This window comes from Mustelus asterias, chromosome 30 (genome assembly GCF_964213995.1).
Source record: "Mustelus asterias chromosome 30, sMusAst1.hap1.1, whole genome shotgun sequence".
NCBI classification, from domain to species: Eukaryota; Metazoa; Chordata; class Chondrichthyes; order Carcharhiniformes; family Triakidae; genus Mustelus; species Mustelus asterias.
This window is the reverse complement of record NC_135830.1, coordinates 14,429,445-14,450,969: the sequence shown is the minus strand read 5'-3', so window position 1 is coordinate 14,450,969 and position 21,525 is coordinate 14,429,445. Positions and strand designations below refer to the sequence as shown.

Below are 21,525 nucleotides of genomic sequence, written 5' to 3'. Positions count from 1 at the left end.
CTATATGTGCTCATGTAAACATCTAATCAATGTCCACTGCTTGTATATATTTAACCCCAAATTATACAATTAACGCCCACAGGCAGAGTATTTAAAAGGTCTCTAATCGGTGTGACTACCATAATGTCTCAGCAGGTTGGATGACTCAGTGAATCCTTTCCTACACTCAGAGCAGGTGAACAGCCTCTCTCCTCCGTGTGAACTTGCTTGTGTTTCCGCAGGCTGGAAGGATCAGCAAATCCCTTCCCACATTCAGAGCAGGTGAAAGGCTTCTCCCCGGTGTGAACTCGACGGTGTGTCCGCAGACTGGACGACTCAGTGAATCCTTTCCCACACACACAGCAGATGAATGGCCTCTCCCCGGTGTGAACTCGCCGGTGTTTCCAGAGGCTGGAGGAATCAGTGAATCCCTTCCCACACTCAGTGCAACTGAACGGTCTCTCTCCAGAGTGAATTCGCTGGTGTGTCAGCAGACTAGTGGACCTAGTAAATCCCTTCCCACACACAGAGCAGGGGAATGGCCTCTCTCCAGTGTGAACTGCCTGGTGTCGCAGCAAGGTTGATAACTGAGTGAATCCCTTCCCACACACGGAGCAGGTGAATGACCTCTCCCCAGTGTGAACTGCCTGGTGGTTCTGCAGGGTAGATGATGCACTGAATCCTTTCCCACACACGGTGCAGGTAAACGGCCTCTCCCCGGTGTGAACTCGCTGATGTATCAGCAGGTGAGATGACCGAGTGAATCCCTTCCCACAGTCAGAGCAGGTGTATGGCCTCTGCCCGGTGTGAACTCTCTGGTGCTTCTGCAGAGCAGAGGAATCACTGAATCCCTTCCCACACTCTGAGCAGCTGAACAGCTTCTCCCTGGCGTGTATTCGCTGGTGTCTCCGCAGGTTGGATGAAAGAGTGAATCCCTTCCCACACACTGAGCAAGCAAATGACCTCTCCCCAGTGTGAACTCGCTTGTGTCTCCGGAGGCTGGATGAATCCCCGAACCTCTTCCCACACTCAATGCAGGTGAAAGGCCTCTCCCCCGTGTGAATGCGTCCATGTGTCAGAAGACGCGATGAATCAGCGAAACCCTTCCCACATTCAGAGCAGGTGAATGCCCTCTCCCCAGTGTGAATTTTCTGATGTGTCAGCAGGTTGGATAACTGAGAGAATCCCTTCCCACAATCAGGGCAGGTGAATGGCTTCTCCCCAGTGTGACTGCGTCGATGAATCTCCAGCTCACACGGTGCTTTGAATCTTTTTCCGCAGTCCCCACATTTCCACTGTTTCTCCCTGATGCGGGAGGCCGCCTGTCCCTCCAGGTTTGACAATCAGATGAAGCCTCGTCCTCACTGAGAACAGATGTACACTCCCTCTCAATGTAAATGGGGCAATGCTTTTCAGGCTGTGTAACCTGAACACACACTCAGGTTTGTACTTCTCAGTGCTTTTCCAGTCACACTAATGTTCAATCTTTTCCCACAGACAGAAACAAACCCAAACAATTCTCCTTCTAGAGTCAAAGGCCAATGATATTCACGTTGTGATTAATCGAGTGACTGTCAGATCTGAACGTAATGTTTTGTTTTGATATTTCTGTCCTGTAAATCCTCCCCTTCTAATATCCTGTGAAAGAAGTTTACAAAAGTCAACACCGTGCACATCGAAAAAAATTCAGGATGGACAATTCTCGATTCAATTAAACTATTTTCTATTCTTTTATTCCTGAAAAGTTGTAAATTTCTGTCCCACACATTCTGCACCGAATCTTCACCCTCCCGATTCTGCTGAAGCTGCTGGGTCATGCTCCAGGACACAAAGACCTGACAATCTTCAGGCAAGCTGTTCACCAATATATCCCTTATATTCATATAGAACTGGACTATCATTTGTGTAAAAGTGCTATATTACTTTATTATAGAGAGGTAGGGAATATGTGTTGAATGTTTGTTTGGACTTCAAGTGGTCATAAACTGGAATTCACCCCACATGCGGATGGTGGAAGCAGAGAGAACCCATGATTTCAAATGATGTTGGTCATTCAAAAGAAATAAACCTGTCGGACAGTGATACAGAGGGGGAATGGGACCCACTGGTTGTTCTATGGAGAGTTGACATGGACTCGAGTTGCCAAATGGACTCTTTTTGTGCTGCAATGTCTCACTGACTGGAAATATATAACATAACTACATTACTATATTCTAAGAATAGAAATAAAAAATAAATGTACTTTACTGCAGCACCAAAAATAATACATCTAACATGTACAATAACAAAACTAGAAACACCTCTGTTATGATCTCCGTAGAGACTGATAATCTTCAAATAAACAATTCCCAGACAATCCCAATGGAATAAACCAAAGAATAAGGTTTCATTCATTTCAGACTTTTACTGCAATAAATTGTCTTGGAATATATAGCACTTTGTCAATGTTACCTATTTGATTCGATTTATTATTATCCCTTGTCCAAAAATGTGCGGATAAAAGCAAATTACTGCAGATGCTGGAATCTGAAACCAAAAGGTATCTTTTTCCCGATTGGCCAGAACCCGGAGGAGGGGCATCAATTGATGCCTATCCGGGGGGAGGGGGTGGAGAGGCGACAGCTTCCGAGCCTGCGCACTGGAACATCAGGACGTCACCGTGGAGCAGATTGATTCCTATTGGCTGCTTCAGGCAGGGCTCCATTGTGACATCACAACGCGGAAGTTGGCCAACGAGCTTCAGAGGGAAACTTCCTCCTCTGGGCCAACATCTGGGAGGAAATCAATGTTTCCCTCTTTCCATTTCTTTTCTCATTCTGGGGGAAATTGGGGACTTGCAGCAACTGAAGGGAATGAAGTGAATCCAGGGAGGCTGCACACTCTGGAAGGGTTACAGACGGACACCGGAATTAGGAGCAGGACTAGGCCCAGGTATCTTTTTCTTTCTCTCGCAAAGACATAGACAACCTTTAACTCCCTAAGTTTGACAGATTTATTTATCTGGATAATAGGATAGCCTCTTACCCAATGTTCACAATTAAAGGGGGAGTTTCCCAGGAGAGGGCTAATATTTAAATGAACAGTAAATTAGTATGGGACAGAGATATGTTTAACGTAGTTGTATGTTATATACTATGTTATTTATGATTCCCTATTTCTTGTCTTGGAATATATAGCACTTTGTCAATGTTACCTATTTGATTCGATTTATTATTATCCCTTGTCCAAAAATGTGCGGATAAAAGCTAAACTGCAGATGCTGGAATCTGAAACCAAAAGAGAAAATGCTGGAACATCTCAAAAGGTCTGGCAGCATCTGTAAGGAGAGAAAAGAGCTGACGGTTCGAGTCCAGATGACCCTTTGTCAAAGCTAAAAGGCATAGAAAGTGGGAGATATTTATGCTGCAGGGTGAGGGACTGAAAGATGAGTCGTAGCCACAGAAACCAGGGGAAAAGGCTGCTAATGGCAGTCCATAGAGAGAATAAAGGGTGTGACTGGCCTAATGGCAGAGAAGCTGAAATCAGAGGGTAAGCTGTGACAGATGAAGATGTGGGGGGACGGGGGGGAAGAATGGGTGGGAGAGAGGTAATATTTAGGGAAAGGGGAAGCAAAGGAGTTTCTGTGGCTATGACTCATCTTTCATTCCCTCACCCTGCGTATAAATATCTCCCACTTTCTATGCTTTTTAGCTTTGACAAAGTGTCATCTGGGCTCGAAATGTCAGCTCTTTTCTCTCCTTACAGATGCTGCCAGACCTGCCGAGATTTTCCAGCATTTTCTCTTTTGGTTCCAAAGATGTGTGGGTTAGGTTGATTGACCATAATAAATTGACCATAGTGTCGGGGGATTAGCAGGGTAAATGTGTGGGGTTGTGGGAATAGGGCCTGGGTGGGATTGTGGTTGGTACAGACTCGGTGGCCGAATGGCCTCCTTCTGCACTGTAGGGATTCTATTCTTGGATTAGTGTATAATGAAAAGTATTGTTTTTTGCGTGCTATACAGGCAAAGCATACTGTACATAGAAAAGGAAAGGAGAGGTAGAGTATGTAGTGTTACAGTCATGCAAAATTACAGCATAGAAGGAATCCATTTGGCAACTCAAATCCATGGCAACTCTCTGCAGAGCAATTCAGTCAGTTCCATTCTCCCTCTATATCCTCATTCTCCTGAGTTTCATGTCACAAATAGGCAGTCTTGATGATGATGATATGTGGCTGGAAGCTCATCTTGGGGTGAAATATTTCACCCCAAGACAGTTGCTAGGAAGAGGGGTAGATTTGGTGGTGAGAGAGTGGAATTTGTAGTGGGAACTGAACTCAATGGGTTCAGTCTTCCCAGTATTTATATGGAAGAATTTTCTGTTCTTTTAGTACTGGATGTCAGACAAGTCAGGGTGGTGTGTGAGTTAAAAGCGAACTTGGAGGTGATGGTGTTCACATCTACCTGCTACCTTGGTCCTTATAGGTGATGGAGATTGAGAGTTTGGGAGATTCTGTCAAAGTTCCCGTCGAGTTATAGATGTTTGAAATCCCTCTTCTTCGCCACTGCCTCTCTCACTTCTCTCTGTCACCTCACACAGTGCCCAGATTCTTGTGTAGACCCAGACCAGGTGGCACATACCCTTCCCTGAAGGACCTTAGTGACTCAGTTGGGTTTTTATGACAATTCAGCAGCTTTTATGTTTACCTTTTCCTCACTCCGGTCCCACAAAATACCAGATTCATTCAGCTCAATTTCACAACTTGCCTTTGTGTTTTTGTGGGTTCTCTCTCACTCCCTTTTTGCTGTTTTAAATCAGTTTGATTTAGAAGAGGAGGATTTGCAGTGGGGAAACGCAAACCAAACGTGGTATCAGAACCTGATGGAGTCGGCCAAGTTATTGTAACCTGAATATCATTGTGTTTTGAATCTAGAAGAAAACAGCGCCATCCACAGTGGAGAGAAACTGTACACGTGTTGTGTGTGTGGACAAGACTTCAACCAATCATCCAGCCTTTCGGAACATAATTACAGTCACAACAAGGAGATGGCATGGCAATGTGAGGACTGTGGGAAGGGATTCAAATACCCATCGCAGCTGGAAACTCATCGACGCCGTCACACTGGGGAGAGGCCATTCACCTGCTCCCGATGCGGGAGGGGATTCATTCAGTCATCCAGCTTGCGTATACACCAAAGGATTCACACTAAGGAGAGACCATTCAGCTGCTGTGTGTGCGGGAAGGGATTCAATCAGTCATTCAACCTAGCATTACACAAGCGAGTTCACACTGGGGAGAGGCCGTTCACTTGCTCCCAGTGTGGGAAGAGATTCAGTCAGTCAGCCAACCTAGCAAAACACCGGCGAATTCACACTGAGGCCAGACCATTCACCTGCTCTGTGTGTGGGAAGAAATTCAAGGAGTCATCCAACCTAGCAAAACACCAGCGAGTTCACACTGGGGAGAGGCCATTCGTCTGTTCCCAGTGTGGGAAGGGATTTACTCACTCAGCCAATCTGCTGAGACACCAACGAATTCACACTGGAGAGAAGCCATTCATCTGCTGTGTGTGTGGGAAGGGATTCAGTCAGTCGTCCACTCTGCTGACACACCAGCGAATTCATAAGTAATTATTGTGATTGGATTTTGCTGTTTTTCATATTCAGACTGAACCACATTCATTTCAGTCTATTTCTGCTGAATTGAAAAATAACCCCAACTCTGTTACATAGAAACATGCATAGAAAATAGAATCAGGAATAGGCCATTCGGCCCTTCAAGCCTGCTCCACCATTCATTATTATCATGGCTGATCATCAAAATCAATATCCTGATCCTGCCTCTTCTCCCCCACCCCTCCTCATCCATATCCCTTGATACCTTTAGCCCCAAGAGCCAAATCTACTTCCTTCCTGAAATCCTTCGAGGAGCAGTGCTCCGAAAGCTTATGGCTTTTGCTACCAAATAAACCTGTTGGACTTTAACCTGGTGTTGTGAGACTTCTTACTAGATGGAATTTAACACAGACAAACGTGAGGTGATGTAATTTGGAAGGTCTACTGCTGAAGGAAAGTATACAGTAAATGCTAGAGTCCTTAGAAATGTTGGCGCACAGAGGGATTTAAGTGTGCAGATCCACAGTACCCTGAACGTGGCAACTCAGGTGGACAAAGTGGTCAAGAGGGCGAATCGCATGCTGGTCTTAAATCGGTCGAGACGCTGAGGTATAAGAATTGGGAAAACATGTTGCAGCTGTATAAGACTTTGGTTATGCTGACCCTAGCAACTTCCCTACTACCTACATTAGGCTCAGTAGTCTATAGTTCCCCATTTTCTCGCTTCCTCCCTTTTTGAATCATGGGATATTCTTTTGTGAATTCAGAAGCAAAGTACGAATTTAGTTCCTCAGCCACTTCTTTATTCCCCGTTATGAATTCTCCTGTTTCTGACTGTAAAGGGCCTACATTCGTTTTGTCAACCTTTTTCTCTTTACATACCTATAGAACCTTTTACACTCAGTTTTTATGTTCCCCACTAGCTTACTTTCATATTCTAATTTCTCCTTCTGAATCAATTCCTTGGTCCTCCTTTGCTGTATTGTAAACTGCTCCCAATCCTCAGGTCTTTTGCTTTTTCTTGCCAATTTTTATGCTTCTTCTTGGAATCTAATGCTCTCTCTAATTTCCCTTGGAAGCAATGGTTTGGCTACAGTTCCTTTTCCACTCTTGTGCCAAATAGGAGTAAACAACTTTATGTTCACCTACTTGTTCCTTAAATGCCTACCGTGGGTGGCACAGTGGCATAGTGGTTCGCAATGCTGCCGGGTTCGATTCCTGGCTTGGGTCACTGTCTCTGTGGAGTTTGCATGTTCTCCCCGTGTCCGCGTGGGTTTCCTCCGGGTGCTCCGGTTTCCTCCCAAATTCTGAAAGACGTGTTGTTAGATGCATTGACCCGAACAGGCGCCGGACTGTGGCGACGAGGGGAATTTCACAGTAACTTCATTGCAGTGTTAATGTCAGCCTTACTTGTGACTAATAAACTTTAACATTGTCTGTCCACTGTCCTTCCTTTCAGTCATGTTTCCCAGTCCATCATAGCCAATTCATGCCTCAATCCATTATAGTTACCTTTACTGAAATTCAGGACTCTGGTGTCAGAATCAACTACATCATTATCCACTTTGACAAAGAATTCTATCATATTATGGTCGCTCATCCCCAAGGGTTCTCTCACAACTAGATTGTCAATCCTTTCTCATTGCACAATACCCAGTTCAAGATGGCATGCTCCCTTAGCTCCTCAAAAGTATTGGGCCAGAAGACCACTCCAAAAATTCCTCCTCTATTGTAATGTGATTAATTTGATCACCCAATCTGTATGCAGATTAAAGTCACCTATAATCACAGATATTTATTTAACACATGCATCTCTGATTTCCTGTCTAATGCTTTTCCTAACATTACCATTAATTTGGTAGTCTGTATACCACACCCACAAATGTTTTTTGCCCCTTGGTGTGGCTTAACTTGACCCATACATATTCCACATATCATCCTTAATTAACAATGCAACTCCACCATGTTTTTGTTTATGTCTGTCCTTCCTAAACACTGAATAGCCCTCAATGTTTAGTTCCCATCCTTGGTCACCTTGGAGCTATGTCTCTGTAGTCCCAACTGTATTATACCCCTTTACATCTAACTGTGCAACAAATTCATCCATTTTATTTTGAATGCTCCAAGCGTTCATGTACAAAACCTTCAGGCTAGTCCTTTTAACATTTGTTGTCCAGTTCCTACCATTTTTTACTGTGTCCGTATCTGATTCTGGCTCTCAATTCTCTGCCTATCACTTTTCTTATTCTTCTTGCTGTCTTTTTCTCTTGTTCTTGATACCCTCTGCTCTGAATCCTTACATAGGTTTCCATCTCCCTGCCATTTTAGTTTAAACCTTCCCAATGACTCAACAAGTACACCCCCAACCCCCCCAGGGACATCAGTCCTGGCCCTGTCCAGTTTGTACTGGTCCCACCTTCCCCAGAACCAGTCGCAATGTCCCAGGAATCTGAAACCCTGCCTCTCACATCATCTTTTCAGCCAGGTATTCACCCAATATATCCTGCTGTTTCGACTCTGAATAGTACATGGCACTGGTAGTAATCCTGAGATAATGTTAATATAGTCGGTCTTAGAGGATTTGTGGCCAGGAAACTCTCACAAAACATCAGATCAGGATTGGATGTAGCCACAGAATTTATCATAACCTGAAAAGTAGAAAGTTTTGAACATGGAAGAAATCAGCATCATTGATAACCAGTCACATTAGGCAGAAACCATGGAAATGTGGAGAGTATAAAGAGATATTCAATTAACCGTCAGAGCTGGAAACCACACTGGGGAAATGCCCTTTACCTGCTCTGAGTAAGGCAAGGGATCATTCAGTCTTCTCAGCTTGTTAGACACCAGTGGGTTTAAACTGGGGAGAGGTCATTTATCTGCTTCAAGTGTGAGAAGCGTGATGATAGTATTGCAGTGGGTGTATGTTTTTCTGCTGAGGGGGAATGTTTAAAAATCCAGCTTTATTCTGCAGGTATCTGGTGTGTCTGTGTCTCTCAAGGGTTGTGAAAGCTGGGAATCAGTTACTTTGATAGAGCTGATGGGCTTTTGTTTAAACAAGACATTCCTCTGGGATTTCTAGATTTGATTGACAGGTCATGTGATAGTGGGTGTTTGCAGGGAGAAAGAAGCTTTTGCAGTTCTGATCGTTTGAAGATAGAGGGTTTCTACAAGCTGCTCTGAGACTTGTTGTCTTTCTGAAAGCGTTAAGACTATCTACACTCAACTATATTTATGGTTACTAACTATATTTAAGGTGGCACTTACAACTATAAGAGTAATGTTGCTCATTTGGAACTGAAATAGTGATAAGTTAGAAATTAAGATTGTTTCTTTGCATTTTTAAATGTTGTTCAACTGTTAATGATTAAGCTGATTCATTTGTTAGAGTTATATTTAAACTGTAATATTAAATAAAGTTAGCTTTACTATGAAATATCCCTAATTTGTCAGTGGAATTTCTCCTCGTCAGAAGCATCCTATCCTCACATTTATGCCGAAATAAAAAAATTGCTGGGGTCTCGCCTGGCTTCCGAATGTAATTTAGGGGCTCCGGGTCCAGGACCCTAACAGAAGGGATTCACTCACGCACCTGGCAAACAGGAGAGATCTTAAAAATGCCCAGACTGTGGGAGCTGCTATAAAAGTTTTATAGAATCCCTACATTGCAGAAGGAGGCCATTCGGCCCATTGAGTCTGCACCAATCACAATCCCTCCCAGGCCCTATTCCCGTAACCCCACATATTTAGCCCTGACACTCGGGTCAATTTAGCATGGCCAATCAAACAAACCTGCAAATCTTTGGACTGTGGGAGGAAACTGGAGCACCCAGAGGAAACCCATGCAGATGGGGAGAATGTGCAAACTCCACACAGACAGTGACACGAGGGCAGAATTGAACCCAGATCCCTGGCGCTATGTGGCAGCAGTGCTAACCATTGTGTCACCGTGTCACCCAAAATTGTGGATTACTAATGTCTCATCAATGTTTTCACACTGATGAGAGACTGGGTTCAGGGGATCATTTCAACTCACTGTATACCAAGTTCACATTGGGGAGGGGCTGTTCACCTGCTTTGAGTTTGGGAAGATATTCACTGTTTTGAGGTCAGATTTGCAGTGTCTAGTTTTGGGGTCACTGTGGATAGTTTTCTCTGACTTACCGTTACCTGTTTAAAGATGAAGAAGGAGTTTTAAGAAGGAGACAACAGTAACTCTCATCCTGTTCAACATGAAACTAAACTCACTGTTAATTCCTCCTCAGTAACAATTTGAAACACAAAGTTTGCAGGCAGGATTGAAGTGGGGACTTTCTCCTGTAAAATTGCAGTGATAATGAGTGCCCTGGGGAAATGAGTGTGAATTCCCCAGCCCCAGACACAGGGGAACTGACCATCCATCTCCAGCTCTAATTCCAGTTTGAAAAGCAACCCTCGACCACCACCCTCTGTCTCCGACCAGCAAGCCAATTTTGTATTCAATTTTTGATTTGATTTATTATTGTAACCCCCTGCTGATCACGATATGGGGCTACTATTTAACTGTTCGATTGACAGGATCCTGAATTCCTAGCAGTTGATGGTGAGCTGGCTAAATTTCCTGTTTACCCATAAAGGCCAGTACAGGCTTGCATGAAAAGGATTTGAGTATGTTTAGCGCGGTGCCTCCAAAAATGTTATTGAGATAAACCTTATAATGAGAAAAGGTTCGGAACAACAAGGTAAACGGAATAACAAAAAAATTTAATAACAAATATAATTAGCAGATATAAACAAGTAAAGAATCCCAACTGAAGATTTTCCAAATAACAGTTTCAAGCTGAGAAATGATTAGAATATCACCAAGCACTTTGAATTTTAAACGTTGGGGCCCATCCGTTGGTGCACATCGGAAGGAAACCACATTCTGTTACCGTTCCTGTCTGATAGTACTCACTTAACCCCGAGACACACATAGTCCAGACGGGTCTATGAGAGGGAAGATGATGGAGCAAGCACACGAGGCAGAGGTGCCGCGAGCCATCTGTGTAGTAACACAGATCCCGTGCGCTGAAGGCTGTCCTCCTCGGCAGTCATGAAAAACCAAGCAGTTCTACCTGAGAAAGGTTCACTTCGAACTGAGTTTTTACTGCCTCCGAAAAGCTTCTCTCCAAAAACGTGGCTGTCCCTCTTCTGCACACTCCCTCCTCAGCTCTGCAGCTGCTTCACTTCCTGGCGCCTTTTTTTCCTCCCGCCCCCAGAGCAATCCCATTGGCCCAGCCCACATCACTCAACCAACAGCATCCTGTTCACAGCACCCGCCCGGCAAACAGGACACTGAAACCCACAAGGGACAAAGAACACTGGTAAATGTCTTCCCCACAAATTGTCCTCAGTCCCTTACATTATTGTCATATGAATTAGTATACAGTGAAAAGTATTGTTTCTTGCACACTGTACAGACAAAGCATACTGTTCATAGAGAAGGAAATGAGAGAGTGCAGGATGTAGTGTTACAGTCATAGCTTGGGTGTAGAGAAAGATCAATTTAGTGCAAGGTAGGCCCATTCACAAGTCTGGCTAGTTCTCCATGGATCCCATGTGGTCTAACCTTAACTGGCCAGTCTACCATAGGTACCTTGTCGAAGGCCTTGCTGAAGTCCATGTAGACAACATCTACTGCACCGTCCTCATCTATTTTTTTTTGGTCACCCTTTCAAAAAGCTCTGTTAAATTTTTAAGACACAATTTCCCACGCACAAAGCGATGCTGACAATCCGTAATCAGCCTTTGCCTTTCCAAATACATGTAGATCCTGTCTCTCAGACTACCGTCCAACAACTTACCCACCCTGACATTAGGATCACCAGTCTGTAGTTCCCTGGCTTTTCCCTGCTGCCTTTCTCAAATAACAGTGTAACATTTGCCTCTCTCCAGTCTTCTGGCACCTCACCCGTGGTTGTTGATGATACAAATATATACGCTAGGGGGCACCACAATTGTTTCCCTCGCTTCCCACAATGTCCTGGGATGCACTTACAAACAAAGAACAAAGAACAATACAGCACAGGAACAGGCCCTTCGGCCCTCCAAGCCCGCGCCGCTCCCCGGTCCAGGATTGAATCCTGAATCCAGGATCCCCGCCCAATTTTCCAGCCTATCTACATACCAATATCCTATCCACCGAGCTGTCCCTCACAGCTCCGATGCTTTGTTCATTACAACCTATTAACTTACCCCCACCCCCCCATTCCAGACCATGTGATCTCCAGGGAGAGGCGAAAACCCAGAGTGAAAAACCCCAGGGCCAATATGGGGAAAAAAAATCTGGGAAATTCCTCTCCGACCCCCCGAGGCGATCGAAACGAGTCCAGGAGATCACATTGGCCCCGATCGGAAAATGCTTCCCAACCCTAGTCATTTCCACTTCCACGAACACCATATGAATTCCCTGCCCCCGAGACAGGTTCCCAACTATCCGCAGTCTCACTCTGTACTGGCACCAGCAAGATGATCATAGAATGAAGCCTTGAAACGAGAAACCAGGAACAATTAGCCCGCGCCGCTCCCTGGTCCAAACTAGACCACTCTTTTGTATCCCTCCATTCCCACTCCGTTCATATGGCTGTCTAGATAAGTCTTAAACGTTCCCAGTGTGTCCGCCTCCACCACCTTGCCCGGCAACACATTCCAGGCCCCCACGACCCTCTGTGTGAAATATGTCCTTCTGATATCTGTGTTAAACCTCCCCCCCTTCACCTTGAACCTATGACCCCTCGTGAACGTCACCACCGACCCGGGGAAAAGCTTCCCACCGTTCACCCTATCTATGCCTTTCATAATTTTATACACCTCTATTAAGTCTCCCCTCATCCTCCGTCTTTCCAAGGAGAACAACCCCAGTTTCCCCAATCTCTCCTCATAACCAAGCCCCTCCATACCAGGCAACATCCTGGTAAACCTCCTCTGTACTCTCTCCAAAGCCTCCACGTCCTTCTGGTAGTGTGGCGACCAGAACTGGACGCAGTATTCCAAATGCGGCCGAACCAACGTTCTATACATCTGCAACATCAGACCCCAACTTTTATACTCTATGCCCCGTCCTATAAAGGCAAGCATGCCATATGCCTTCTTCACCACCTTCTCCACCTGTGACGTCACCTTCAAAGATCTGTGGACTTGCACACCCAGGTCCCTCTGCGTCTCTACACCCTTTATGGTTCTTCCATTTATCGTGTAGCTCCTCCCTACATTATTCCCACCAAAATGCATCACTTCGCATTTATCAGGATTGAACTCCATCTGCCATTTCCTTGCCCAAATTTCCAGCCTATCTATATCCTTCTGTAGCCTCTGACAATGTTCCTCACTATCTGCAAGTCCTGCCAGTTTTGTGTCGCCCGCAAACTTACTGATCACCCCAGTTACTCCTTCTTCCAGATCATTTATATAAATCACAAACAGCAGAGGTCCCAATACAGAGCCCTGCGGTACACCACTAGTCACAGGCCTCCAGCCGGAAAAAGACCCTTCCACTACCACCCTCTGTCTTCTATGACCAAGCCAGTTCTCCACCCATCTAGCCACCTCCCCCTTTATCCCATGGGATCCAACCTTTTTTAATAGCCTACCATGAGGGACTTTGTCAAACGCTTTACTAAAGTCCATATAGACAACATCCACGGCCCTTCCTTCGTCAACCATTTTGGTCACTTCTTCAAAAAACACCACCAGGTTAGTGAGGCATGACCTCCCTCTCACAAAACCATGCTGACTATCGTTAATGAGTTTATTCCTTTCTAAATGCGCATACATCCTATCTCTAAGAATCTTCTCCAACAACTTCCCCACCACGGACGTCAAGCTCACCGGCCTATAATTACCCGGGTTATCCTTCCTACCCTTCTTAAATAACGGGACCACATTGGCTATCCTCCAATCCTCTGGGACCTCACCTGCGTCCAGTGACGAGACAAAGATTTGCGTCAGAGGCCCAACGATTTCACCTCTCGTCTCCCTGAGCAGCCTTGGATAGATTCCATCAGGCCCTGGGGATTTGTCAGTCTTTATATTCTCTAACAAACCTAACACTTCCTCCTTTGTAATGGAGATTTTCTCCAACGGTTCAACACTCCCCTCCGAGACACTCCCAGTCAACACATCCCTCTCCTTAGTGAATACCGACGCAAAGTATTCATTTAGGATCTCCCCTACCTCTTTGGGCTCCAAACATAAGTCCCCACTTTTGTCCCTGAGAGGTCCGATTTTTTCCCTAACAACCCTTTTGTTCCTAACGTATGAATAAAATGCCTTGGGATTCTCCTTAATCCTGTCTGCCAAGAACATTTCGTGACCCCTTTTTGCTCTTCTAATTCCCCGTTTGAGTATTTTCCTACTTTCATTATACTCCTCCAGAGCTCCCTCCGTTTTTAGCTGCTTGGACCTAACATACGCCTCTCTTTTCCTTTTGACCAGTCCCTCAATTTCCCTGGTTATCCACGGTTCTCTAATCCTACCCTTCCTATCCTTCTTTTTTACAGGCACATGCTTGTCCTGTAGCCCTAACAACCGTTCCTTAAAAGACTGCCACATACCAGATGTGGATTTACCCTCAAACAGCCTCTCCCAATCAAGAGCTGCCAATTTCTGCCTGATCCCAATAAAGTTAGCCTTTCCCCAATCCAACACCTTACCCTTGGGACACCACTCATCCTTTTCCATCACTATCCTAAAGCTAACAGAATTGTGGTCACTATTTGCCACATGTTCCCCAACCAAAACTTTGAAGACCTGACCGGGCTCATTCCCCAGTACCAGGTCCAGTATAGCCCCCTCTCTAGTCGGGCTGTCTACATATTGTTCCAACGAACCCTCCTGTACACATTTTACAAATTCCTCCCCATCCAGAGTCCCTGCCCTCAGCGATTTCCAGTCTATACCAGGGAAATTGAAGTCTCCCACTACAACAACCCTATATTTCCTGCACCTATCCAGTATCTCCTGACATATCCATTCTTCCACTTCCCTTGGGCTGTTGGGGGGCCTGTAGTACACCCCCAACATAGTGACTGCGCCTTTCCTGTTTCTAAGCTCCACCCAGAGTGACTCGTTACATGACTCCTCTGAATTGTCCTCCCTCTGCACCGCTGTAATATGCTCTCCAACTAATACTGCTACTCCCCCACCTCTTTTGGCCCCTCCTCTGTCTCGCCAAAAAACACTTGTACCCTGGAATATTCAGCTGCCAGTCCTGTCCCTCTTTCAACCAAGTCTCTGTCACCGCAGCCACATCCAAATTCCTCGTGCGCATTAAGGCCCCAAGTTCGTCTGTCTTACCTGCTACGCTCCTTGCATTGAAGTATAAGCACTCCAGATCTCCAGGCTCAGTGAGGTCGTCCTCCCCCAGAGTGCTCTTCTTCTTTGCCATCCTTGTCCCAGCCCCAAGCTCGTCCCCAGCCACCACACTTATAGACCTAATAGTTTGATCCCCACCCCCCTGCCATACTAGTTTAAACCCCCCCCGAACTGCACTAGCAAAGCTCCCAGCCAGGATATTTGTGCCCTTCCAACTTAGTTGTGAACCCTCCCTCTTGTACAGGTGCCATCCTCTCCTGAAAACCTCCCATTGATCTATGAAAATGAAGCCCTCCCTCCTGGACCAGTCCTTTAGCCAGGCATTCGTTTGTATCAACTCCCTATTCTTAGCCTCACTGGCACGAGGCATTGGGAGCAGCCCAGAGATGGCCACCCTAGTGACCCTACTTTTTAACCTATTTCCCAACTCCCTGAATTGCTCTCTTAGGACCCCCCTACTCTTCCTATCTACGTCATTTCCACCAATGTGTATAATGACATCCGTTTCTTTATCTTCCCCTTTTAATATGCCTCCTATCCGCTCGGAGACATCCGTGACCCCAGCACCAGGTAGGCAGACTACCATCCTGGAGTCCCGTTCGCCCCCACAGAATCGCCTGTCTGTGCCTCTAACTGATGCATCCCCCACCACTATCGCTCTCCTAACCCCTCTCTTCCCTTTCCGGGCCACAGAGCCTGACTGTGTGCCAGTGACCTGGTCACTGTGTCTTACCCCTGGAGAGGCACACTCCTCCACACTATCTAAAACAATATACCTGTTTTGGAGTGGGACAACCACAGGTGACCCCTCTTCTAACTTTTCACTCCCCTCCCCTCTCACACTTGTCACCAATCCCTCTAACCTACGTATCTCAGGACACTAAGGGGCAATTTTTAGCATGGCCAATCAACCTAACCCGCAGATCTTTGGACTGTGGGAGGAAACCGGAGCACCCGGAGGAAACCCACGCAGACACGAGGAGAATGTGCAAACTCCACACAGACAGTGACCCGAGCTGGGAATCGAACCCAGGTCCCTGGAGCTGTGAAGCAGCGGTGCTAACCACTGTGCTCTACGTAACGCCGCTCCCTTGCGTCAAAATCCTGGAATTGGTTTTCGGTTTAAGATTACGGGCAGAGGACAACAAATCAGAAAAGTATGAAAGGAGAATTGAAGGAAAGTGAGACATTACGAGTGCGAAATACAAAGTCAAAAGCTGTGAGAAAGAGAGAAAGGAAGAGATTCAGAAATGACCCTGAATGCATTGTTCTTTCAAGTTACTCATATTTCACTCACGTCTATTTATATAGTTGCATTGTTTGAAAACACGTCTCTCAGTAAAAGCCCGCTGGAGACGGCCCATCGTCAACCTTGCACTTGCGGACAGCGTCACGTAACCTGAGTCACCGCCAGAGGGCGCAGTCGTCACATATTTCTCCCAACTTGAAATGATGGCGACAAAACCTCTGGCACCATTCGCATATCGCTGCTATTGGCAGTAACCACGCAGTCCCATTTTTCTGCTCTCACCTCATGTATCCTTTATTAGTCAATGGGCGACACGGTGGCACAATGGCTGGCACTCCTGCCTCATAGCAAAGGGGGCCCAGGTTCAATTCCGGCCTTGGGTAGCTGTCTGTGTGGGGTTTTCACCTTCTCCCCGTCTCTGCGTGCGTTTCCTCCCACAGTCCAAAAATGTGCAGGTTAGGTGGAATAGTCATGTCCCTTAGTGTTAGGGGGATTAGGAGATTAACACGTGGGGTTACGGGGATAGGGCCTTGGTGTGAATGTTGTCGGTGCAAGCTTAATGGGCTCCTCCTTCGGCACTGTAGGGATTCTATGAAGAGATTTCTGTTGATTTACTTGTTTGGCACTGGTTGTATCAGAAATGCGGGTGGATCTATGAGCGTTGTGGGGGCGTGAATCTGTGTTTCCACTCCAGGAGAATATTTCCTGAGCTGCAACGTTACTGATTCGGGAGAAGGACCTCTGCTCGTCAATATATCACTTTTTCACTTAGCGTTTCCTTCCCAATTAAAAGTAAAGAATATGCTGTTCTCCTGACTGCTGTAATTTAGGTATAACTATTAATCAAATGATGACTACTCTTTTTAAAGAAAAATATTGATTGGGTGTCGGTCACAAGTCCAAGATTTTGTCCATCACTAATTGTCCTCGAAACGGGCTGGGCTATTTGAGAGTTAGTTATGTGACTACAGTTGTTCTGTAGTCACACACAGACCAGGCCAGGCTAGGAAGGCAGATTTCCTTCCACAAAGTGCATTCGTGAACCAGGTGGATTTGCAGTGATCGCGTTCGGAACGATCATTGCGAGTAGCTTTCAATATCAATTAATCACATTTAAATTTAACCAGCTGCTGGGGTAGAATTTTGACTACTTTTCTCGTAAATCGAATTTAAATGTAACCAGTTGATATGATGGGATTGATCTACTTTTCCCAGAGCATCATTCTGGGTCCGTGAATTACTTTTCCAGTGACCCCATGTTGACAATGATTAAGTTAAAAAAGCGGAAGTTCTTGAAGTTGACACTTCCCAGTATATTATATGAGATGGGGCCACAACTACCAAGTGCATCTTGTTGTCCCTGAGTGGACCTTTGAAGAAAAGGCAATGTCATAATTAGCTGCACTATAACCATTTGATATCCGAATCCTGCTGATTTCAGGCACGGTCAAGTTTCAGTACAACATCCACAGTACACTTTTTACATTATCTCAGGAACAATAAACAGGCAACGAGAGCTCACTGATCGACTTCCCTGTTCCTTTAGTAAAACAACGAAGATTGCAAAGTATCTCACAGCCCATCCGCTGATATCTGAACATTCGAACACAAAAATTAGGCTGCCTGCAAATCTGCTCTACCATTCAGTCAGATTACAGTTCATCTGATCTTCTGTTTAAATCCACTTTGCTGCCTTGATCTTCTTGAACCGTGGCATAAATTTTAGTTAAAATGTTGGTTTCACTCAGCTTTAAAATTATTCTATGGCCCTCAGCCTCCACCGTTCTCTGGACTCTCACTGGAGTCTCAGGCACTAATGCTCGGATGCGAAAGCTAAGAAAATGTGCACAGAACATTGATTGGAAATCCACCAAATCAATCAACACTCCTTGCTCCTCCGTTCCAATAACAAAATGAAGTTTTTTTTTCTTGACATCCCGTTTCCAAAGCGGAACAATTCGCCCAACAGGGACACCGAATGAAGGACAAGTTGGAGAACTTCCATTCACTAACAGTCATCTGAGCAATTACCAATCTCACGGAGCCACTGGCGAGACACGGAACTGACGCGTGAGCATTCTGAGACTCGTCATCAGATTATTAAGGGTGGGGATTAGAATGGGTGTCTTCAAATATCCGATTCCTCCTTTACAGAGCGGACAGAGACAATGCGGGTACTCGGCATCTGGATTGTGTGGGGGGCATTTCTAACAGGTATATCTGGACATCACGTTTGTTTTCTCATTTCCAAAACTTGGGTTGAATCTTACTGTTGAGTACTCGTCACTCTATTCTTTATCTATCTGAACATATTTTCCAGGTCTGATCCATGGCGATTCTGTCACTCAGTCGCTGTCCTCAGATGTTAAGACAGAAGGAGACGCGGTGACATTAAACTGCAACTATGATACTGCAGAAACCTACTATAGTTTATACTGGTACCGACAGCATCCAGACTCCCAGCCCGAGTACATACTGTGGAAGTACTCGGGGGGTAATGAAGATAAAGCAGATTTTGCTAAAATCCGTTTCTCGACTGACCTCCAAACCTCGAAGAAATCCATCAGTTTGACTATCTCGGGTCTGCAGTTGTCTGACGCGGCCGTGTATTACTGCGCTTTCAGCCTCACAGTGATGGAAAGCAGTCTGACTCCTGTACAAAAACTGTCTCAGCAAGATAAGTCAGAGCTCCTCGCTGCTGTATAGAACCTCTGGCAGATGCAGCCACAATGAGCAGCGGCGCTGTCAGCCGCTCAAACACAAACCGACAGGAAACCATATTCACCTCGGATCAACTGTCACCCAACTGTTTCCAGGAGAGGCCGAGGAAACAAACTGCAGAACCGTTTTAGGCCGACAAGTCCATCACATAATGAATGTGTCAATTAAATCGTCCCTTCTGCTACTAATCAACTCTGTATTCCTCTAAAATCAGACCTGGGTGATAAAATCCCAAACATCCGTCAAACCTGGCCGTGAAGCGCCACACACACAGCAGACGGACAGTTCTCCATGTTTGTGTGACGTCCTCTGATCCCGAAGTCCCTATTTGTCCTTTCCTTCCTTTTCCATGCCTGCTTACCATATTGAACACCACTCGCTCCGTCTCCCTTTTCAGTTTCTGGGGGCCTTTGAGGGTGAGCTGTTCATAGCGTTTATTTGATCACTATTGCTACATTCCAGAAAGCTTGCACACCCTGAACACATTTCATAAAGTTGCGACTTTGATTTCTCAAATAAATCCGAAGTTCAGAGCAGCCAGTTTCCACATCTCCCTGACTGTCTCCACCGAATACCAGGGTAGCATTAAACTTCTTATCATATCCGCATTGTTCATCTGTTTCTCGCTGCTCCTCGTTTCTGTAAATCAGATGAGTATTCGAATACTGTTCGGGAAAGATTGTGAAATTCAATTGAATGATCAAAGCCAATGAGTTCTGAAATCTGTTCATTTTTCATAAACTGTTTCTGACCCAACAACACACTCTGATCAAATAAAACCAGAGAACTGGTCTCGGGCCAAAGGCTCCAGAAATCTAAAAGGGGAGATGAACAAGAGTTGTTTAATGTTACAGAGAGGCATGGAAACAGCTTCAAAACACTAAGTGAACGAAATAGATCAAATAGATTTCCAAAGGCGAGTTTTATTATGAACGCGCGTTAAAATCAACTGATACAATTCCGCAAGTGTCCCTCACCTCTTCTCATGGGGGGTTATGTTTTGTTCTTTTCTGTGACTCTCACTGGGTTTAATTCTTGTCCCGATTGATCGGTGTGACAGCGCCATCTTCTGGCCACCAACTGGAACCCCCATTCTGGGGGGTTTCGGACTGGATCCGCTCTATCTCTGTATCAGTGTGTGCTCCATCGCACGGAAATACACGGCAGTATCCGACAGAAGAGCCCCCGCGAGATATAAAGGAACTGTTTCATTTCCCTTCTGCAAATCTGCAGAAAACCTCCGTTTGGGGACCTTTCGTAACCCCCTAAGCTATATTTCTTCAGGAAATATCTTGGAGCTTCCCCGGAATACTGCATGTACCAGAGTAGAGTTGGGGTAGTGCAGGTTATCAAGTAACTGCAGTCCAGTCCACACTGTCCTTCCCGAATTGTTAATTCGAAATGAGCCTGGAACACTGAAGTTTTGCCACTCATTCATGTCACGTAAATACAGATTAGCTCAAAAGTCAGGGTTTAAAAATAACCACTGGATGACATGGTTACCATTTAATAATGGACCCGCCGGGCAGCAAGATCATTATAATCAGTAAGGAGCATGGAGAACACATGGTTTCCCTGTATACATCTCGATGCAAAGTAACAAAATGCTCTAATTCTGCCGATAATTCCAATCCAGTGTAAAGGGTAGCCCCTGTTATAATCTGGGTTTATTTTTTGAGAAACTGAGGGGCATTTCCAAGAGACAGGATTGGCTACTCTGCCGGAACTGATGGATATTCCCCGCCAATAAATGAGAGCTGTAAAGAATCGCATTTTCTGGTTCCTTCTGTGTCTCATGTGACTTTCATCATAACTCTGTCTCATTGCTTCCGTCTCTTTGTTATACCAACCTCTCATTTTTTGTAAACCTCCTTATCGCTATCAAATGACTGGAAATTAATTCAAATAATTCAAGGGGTGACAACTGATTTTGACAAACTCGACAAACAAAGCTACCCGGAACCACCAGCAGGTGGCGTGATTTACCGTCATTGCGGAGTTTTCACATTGCTACCTGACAATCAATGTGCCCTTTCTATTTGTCTCATTTAATGAAACCGTCATTACCAGAGACCATGTGAATGGCAGTGTAAATAAGAGACAGCTAAAGTTAACGACACAAACTTAAGATCACATGTGTTCTCCGCTCTTGGATTGTTTGGAAATGGATAATGTTCACCAGATTTAAGCAGTGATCCTTCCTTGTTGATCAGCCCCACAACTCGCCATCAGCAATTACTGAAACGATTCATTCCGTTGCTGTCTGCACCCGGGCAAAGTCAGTGAAGGCAAAAGTAGCGGAGCAGACCATGGCTGTATTTTGCGTTTCATTGACAGTCATCCAATGGAGCAGCACCACCTTATCCTCACTGCTCACTTCCGCACAGCGAAGTGTGTAAACCACCAAAGAAATTCTGTAAATTCAGAACATTTGCAGATCTTGCGATGGACCATTCACCCCATCGTGCGTGCTTGGCTGTCATTAATTGGTACAGTGGTGTCACAGTGGTTAGCACTGCTGCCTCATAATTCCAGGAATCCGGGTTCAGTTCCAGGCTACGTGGAGTTTGCAGATGCTCCCAGTGTCTGTGTGGGGTGCCCCTTTTCCTCCGACAGTTCAATGATGTGCAGGTTAGATGCGTTCAG

The 21,525-nt window shown here is 45.4% G+C and overlaps 3 protein-coding genes across 4 annotated transcripts in view; 2 read left to right on the top strand and 1 right to left on the bottom strand.

The window, feature by feature from the left end:
• LOC144480817 (uncharacterized) overlaps window positions 1-21,525 on the bottom strand; it is a 1,107,688-nt gene that overhangs the window by 505,395 nt on the left and 580,768 nt on the right. The gene's annotated exons all lie outside the window — the stretch shown is intronic.
• LOC144480758 (uncharacterized) lies at window positions 2,685-5,943 on the top strand. Its single transcript, XM_078200334.1, has 2 exons — window positions 2,685-2,910; window positions 4,894-5,943. Exon 2 carries the CDS (start codon window positions 5,007-5,009, stop codon window positions 5,589-5,591), a length of 585 nt encoding a protein of 194 aa, XP_078056460.1. The 5' UTR covers window positions 2,685-2,910; window positions 4,894-5,006; the 3' UTR covers window positions 5,592-5,943.
• Window positions 16,069-21,525, top strand: part of LOC144480906 (uncharacterized) — a 433,772-nt gene continuing 428,315 nt past the window's right edge. Inside the window, 2 exon segments of the mRNA XM_078200533.1 lie at window positions 16,069-16,090; window positions 18,479-18,813. Of these exon segments, the coding sequence (XP_078056659.1) occupies window positions 16,069-16,090; window positions 18,479-18,813 (357 nt within the window).